The sequence below is a fragment of the Notothenia rossii genome (assembly GCF_949606895.1).
Source record: "Notothenia rossii genome assembly, chromosome: 7".
NCBI lineage: Eukaryota > Metazoa > Chordata > Actinopteri > Perciformes > Nototheniidae > Notothenia > Notothenia rossii.
In genome coordinates this window covers 26,632,225-26,638,353 of record NC_136905.1, presented here as the reverse complement: position 1 = coordinate 26,638,353, position 6,129 = coordinate 26,632,225, and the positions used below count along the sequence as shown (strand labels likewise).

General features: G+C 37.5%; 1 protein-coding gene across 2 annotated transcripts in view; it reads right to left on the bottom strand.

The window, feature by feature from the left end:
* Positions 1-957: 957 nt before the first annotated feature.
* elovl4a (ELOVL fatty acid elongase 4a) overlaps positions 958-6,129 on the bottom strand; it is a 12,387-nt gene continuing 7,215 nt past the window's right edge. For both annotated transcript variants that reach the window (XM_079641422.1, XM_079641421.1), the window contains exons 5-7: positions 4,432-4,603; positions 2,980-3,107; positions 958-2,843 (exon numbers count right to left, since the gene is read on the bottom strand). In XM_079641422.1, coding sequence (XP_079497548.1) covers positions 2,523-2,843; positions 2,980-3,107; positions 4,432-4,603 — 621 coding nt within the window. In that variant the 3' untranslated portion in view covers positions 958-2,522. The remainder of the gene's footprint in view (positions 2,844-2,979; positions 3,108-4,431; positions 4,604-6,129) is intronic.

The window sequence follows — 6,129 nt, the reverse complement described above, 5'->3', positions numbered from 1 at the left end:
ACAGGGTCAAAGCTCAAAACAAAGGTCAACAGGTGCCTTTTATAATCAGCCCTAATGAGGGGAGTGGTCAGGGAGGAGTCAGGCCTTCAGCTGCATTCAAGACCACTGCACTCTTTTTGAGAGCATACCCACTTCAGTGCATTGATTACAAAGACAGAAGTTTGGGAAAGCCAGTGACAACAACTGTCAAAGTTATACGCAATGTGTGTATTTTGGCTTCAATAGTGGTATTATAAGTTATTTGTAAAAGAGAAATACCACAATCAGAAAATACTACCAGTCCTACATCCAAGTATTCTTAGCGCAATGTAAAATATAAGAAGATTAAATACTTATGATGCTAAGTGTTCCTTTTCTAAATGATTACATATCTAAAGCTATCGCATTATTATTAACATAAAAGCAGTTTTGTATTGTTGAAGTTGGTTAAGGTACAGCACATGGTAACTACTTGATATGCACTGCATATATATGACAATCTTATCGTATAAAGTATCTGAAAAAAAGATACTGAGGTAAAGTGCAAGTACCTTGAAAATGTACCTTAGTACGGCACATAAGTTGATATATTTATATTCATCCCAACTATGCAGAGTTTTGGAAAAACACCAAGGCGATATCAAACTGATAACCATGATTTAAAGTGTATTTGAATTTATTATTGAAAGCTGTCCATTAAAACTTTTGAGAGATTATGTGGTTCTCCTGGTATTAGTAAATGTGAAAAAGTTATTTTTCTTGAGGAGAAGAACTTTCCATGTCTTTCCTGTAAAGTAACCATGGCCCCCTCTAGTGTTGGAAACCAACCCTGCACATCTCTTACCATTTTTGTGTTTTCAAAGTCAAAACATAGTCTGGAAACACATATAATATCAAACACTGTCTGTAAAAAAAACTAAAATGTTAAATAAAGTGGTAAAAGGAAGTCAGCCATTTGTACAGGCATTCAGTTTAATTGAATTTGAAGAGAGTTATGATACTTTAAAAAAAAAAAAACACAGAAGCAATGTGGACATATAAACGTCCAAGCTTACAGGCTGGGAACATCCCCAAATGCGCAGTGTACAAAATATCACAATGTAATATGTAATTATGTACAGCACAAAAAGAACATAAATACACAGACAAGCACTCTCAGCAACATGAAAATTGATATTTACATAAAAAATAAAAAAACAATTAATAACATTAAAATGCATTGTTAATGGAGGATATAAAGCTGGATTTGCAGATCAATTGTGATTTATACTCTATATAGGCAGAGAAACGTTAGTCTTCATAGTACAAAGTCACTGTAGAACCAGTTAACCAGCTCATTTTGTTTATAAATCCAAGCTATTATCTTGCTGAATCCAAATGTTTTCATACATTTACATTCATCCAGGTCAGGACTCAGATTAAACCTGAAAGTATAGACACAAAGAGATATTGGTTTGGATATGGGAAAAAAAATGGTGCTCAAGATAGGCTTAATAGTTAGCTTGTTGTTTTGAATTCTCCACCACCACTTCTCTGTTCGGCACACAACATATTCACCGGCATGTAAGACAAACAACATCGTCAGATATATTATAAAAAGACAAGTAAACATCTGCAAAGACAAAACTCCACCAGCCTTTCTGTCAGATTGAGGTAACACTGAGATAATAATCAGATCCATCCTTTCCCTGGATATTATGCATTACATTTCATCACATTACACACACGTAGGGATGTATAAAACCTGATAGGGTTGTGTACAGAAATAGACAGCTATTTCTATTTCTATGTACATATTACCTCCGGTTATTGATTTATTTTACCTCTGTAACTTTGCCCCTATGGGTGACAGCTCAAAGGTGAGTGGTGGAGTCCACAACTTGAAATAAAGGTTAAATAGTGTGTATTCAGTAAACTGCAAACTTAAGACTCTCTCACGTAACATTAATAACAGCTTGAATAGGATGAGGATATGAATGACATGAAACTGTACATGATCAACAGTTTTAAATATGTAAAGGTGAAACACATTAAAATGATAGGCATAAATATAAGTTGGTGCATATGTTATGATGCGTATTCCTGTCTCAATACAGCAGTAACAATAACAATGATTTTTCAAGCAGCTCAGATGCATTTGATTTAGCTTTCCCAGCATGCCTAGCAGGACTGGTAAACGGTGTTTCCTCTCCAGGCTCAGTTTTTAGTCGCTGAAAGTCACTTTTTGAACCAGATCTACAGTACTTGGCACCACAATAAAGAGGGGGAATGCTAAGATCTATCCCCTACCTTACACTACTGTATTTTGCGTTATTATAACCTTGGGCATGACCTTTGACACCTCTTACTAACAAAACAATCCTCTCAACACAAGCATGTCTCATATTTTATCTACGACAACTTAGATCATGGCTTAAATAAACACATCGTAACGCATCCATCCGTCTATCTTCCTCACATTAAGTCTCTCGTGTTTTAGCACAATCAACCTAGAACCCATAGCAAGGCCCTACCTCACCTCTACCTCTCTCGCTCCTCTTCCTCTAATCTCTTTTAGCTCTTCCTTTCCTCTTTCTTCTCCCAGAGCTCTCCTGGGTTTTCTCCTCTTTGTTCCCCAACACCATGTTTCCGTTGGTGGCCTTGCTGAGCCCGTTGAGGCTCCCGTTAGAGAGGGCCTTCCCTGCTTTGGAAAAGGAGGCGTCGCGCCTGGGCAGCTGGCGGCGGTAGGTCTGGTAGTAAAAGTTCCCGAAGAGGACGATGAAGGTGATGGCGTAGCAGATGAGGGAGTAATGCATCCAGTGAGGGAAGTCGCAGTCGACGTAGAGAGACAGGGCTGTGTGGCCGATGGTGACGTGGAACTGGATCTGATACACAGAGAGAAACAAAGATTTGGCTGAGATTTGTTGCAAAAGCTTAATTGAGGTTATATTAACCTTCCCAAATCTGTTAAAAAACACATTTTCCTATTTTAATTAGCCACATGTTGAGGTAATATCTTACCATCTGGACGATGGTCAAGTATTTCTTCCACCACAGGTACTTTTGGATCTTAGGTCCGCAGGAGGCCAGGCCATAATACAGGTACATTAAGACGTGGATTGCTGCGTTCATGTGTGCTCCAAAGAACGCTGCAAAACGAAAACATGATGATGATGATAATTGTGGTGCTATTATCATACAGTTTTGTTATACACATTTAGTTTCTGTGAGCCTTTCTATGTACTTTTAGCCACTTTAGGTTGAAATTAATTATAACTACAAACTGAATGCTTGAAAGCATTTTAGATTCATTTTCCAGCTGCATTGACACACAGAGATACAAATAATGATGTTATTGTTAGCATGTATTTTGGCACAAATGCCCTCTGAACAAAGGCATGTAAAGGCCCCTCTTCCAACTTACCACAAAATGCTCAAAATGAAATGACTTCAGGATCAGGACCATAAAAAAAATGTAAGAAATGTACAAGAACTGTTCATTTGAACTAGAACTAAAGGAAAAAGGGGGAGTAAAGACCACAATTGTAATTGATGGTGAAACACATATGTGACCTGCTCGAAAACAGTCGCATTGACCCGAAGACACATTTTGAGTTGTATACACTGCTGGAAAGAGGATATTCCTAACTTTCTAATGATATCAGGATTGTTTTTGTACTCCAAATATTAGGCGAAATATGTCACATTATATAATGACTGTCAAAGAGTCATAATTTTTTAGAAAAAGGCCTTCAAAGTTTTCTCTTCTCTGGAATCCATCGATCTGATTGATTATTAGCGAAGCAAATGATCAAAATACTACGCAGGGAAGATATTTTCATTTGGATTACTGGCCTGGGGGAAGCTCGCGAGTGTGTGTGTGTATATACTTGTGTGTGTTTGTGTATTTTTGCGTTTGTATTGCGTTTTTTTCTCGGACAAAACCCTCACGAGAAACACCGGCTGTTGTTATGCCTGCTGTGACGTTAAGTTACTCCGTTATCCGCTTGTAATTATGCCGTTACAAGCTTCAAAGTTGTATTTATCATCTGAATTTGCCGAAACAAGTTTAATATTCTGAAAGCCAAGACTTTGTTTAATTGAAATCAGATGAAAACAAACTGTAACGGACCCTGCCGTGTTATTTATGATTACTATATGCCTTACATTCATAATGTCAGCGGAGGGAGGGGGGGCTGCGCTGCGGAAGAGCAGATTGCCTGTCATCTTCCCTTTACAAGCTTAAAGAATGTATTTATCGTGTGAGTTTGGAAATAAAAGTTTCATATTCTGAAAGCCAAGACTTTGTTTGTTTAAAATCAAACAAAACACCCGAACCCCGAAAAAATAGTTTTTTACGCAAATCCACGTTTATTTTGAAATGAGCCGTTGCGACTTCCGACTGCGGGTCACATATTGTATTACTTAAGAGGTAAGATAATGTAGAACTCCATCACAGAATGAGCTACTCACACTGTCCTCCTGCCACCCATTTGATGCCGATCCACCAGAGCGTAAACATGGTGCAGTGGTGGTAAACGTGCAGGAAAGTAACCTGGTTGAATTTCTTCCTCAGAATGAAAAATACTGTGTCCAGATACTCAACGCCCTTAGAAACGAAATACCACCACAGAGCCCCTGCCACCTGTCACAAAAAAGAATATAAGAAACAGGTTGATGGGAGAAGACAGACAAGTGAAGGAAGAAAAAGAAAAAGGAGAAACACAGACGGTTAAAATATAAACAAGAGTTATTCACTTTGAACTTGTTGTACAATCAATATGATTCAGCCGAATTCCTTAAATCCTTCTGCATTAACCTGGATGTCACCTGAGACAGGCGTGTAAATACGTCATGGAGCAGAGGGAAGGAAGGTGAAACTAAACACCTTCCATGATCCCTAATCCGTGTATCTACCGTACATTTGTTTTTCTTTATTAAACAAGTAAACGGAAGAACGTCTGAGAGGCCTTTTTGCTTTTTACCTTACTAAATGGTCATTGGAGCGAGGGGCGGGCGAAACTCAAGTGATTTCAAAACAAAAGCACTAGTGTTCTTGCAACTGTGATAATATTATAAACAAGGTGAACACAACGATGATCACAACGAAAACAGCCAAGACACATATTGAGCCCAGAAAATGAATGTTACTACGGGCTGTAAATATAATAAGCCTGTATCTAAAATGGACAACATTGTAAGGAGATTTAAACTATGCAGCGATTCTGCACTGCGGTCAACTCAGCCGTCTCTCGAGTTTGTTATTATTTTTTCTGCCATTAGCTCTTCTTGGTGAAACAACTCCCACAAGTACCTTTACTGCGTACTTTTTGAGTAATCCTCTTTCAATGTCCTCTCTTGAGTACAAGAATGCATGTTTCTTTGCTATTTTGAATAAGCATTAAAACACCTTTCTTCCTGAGACTGATATTGCTGGACAGAGTATTTTAAGAGGATATGGTAGACATGACATCAGCAATACTTCAAGTCAGTACTCCAGCAGCAGCATTTTTACCCCTTGGAAAGTCTTTAGAGTCTGGTCTGGATAGCTGGTCACAACTATCCTTCAGCAAAGTGACAACCCTTGTGACTCTTGTTGGCCTCTTATGAAGCTGCTCCTATAGTTCATTCCTCTCAGATTCTTCCATCAGTCCCAGTCATTGCATGTCAGTCAATAGAGCTTTGAAAATGTGTCCAATTCAACAAAATGTTATTTTTGTGAGTCAAGGCCAGAGCTAAATTATAGATTGTTTGATTGTGATTACAAGGTGAGAGAAAATAAATCCACATCTTCCTACTAAACTTATTTTATTTACTTGTCCATGTTATACTTATATACTTACTCGTATTACAACATTTGCATGTTGAACTACATGATAGATATCGTCCCCAGCCTCAAGGAAATACAATAAAATAAATGGATTCATAATTTTCAAAAATTGATAAAAATGTATAAATTAATAATGTTGTGTGCAAACATTTCAAATTGAAATACAAAAGGAAAACAAGTTTACTTTTGAAATGATTTCTCACAAAAACCTTTCTAAATTAGAGTAAATTATTAAAAAATGGTTTAGTCTATATATACGTTTTTCTGCCTAAAATAGTGAAATTGAACGTAAACTATATCAAACACCACATCCATGGCAATTAACCAATTTGCACAGAGGG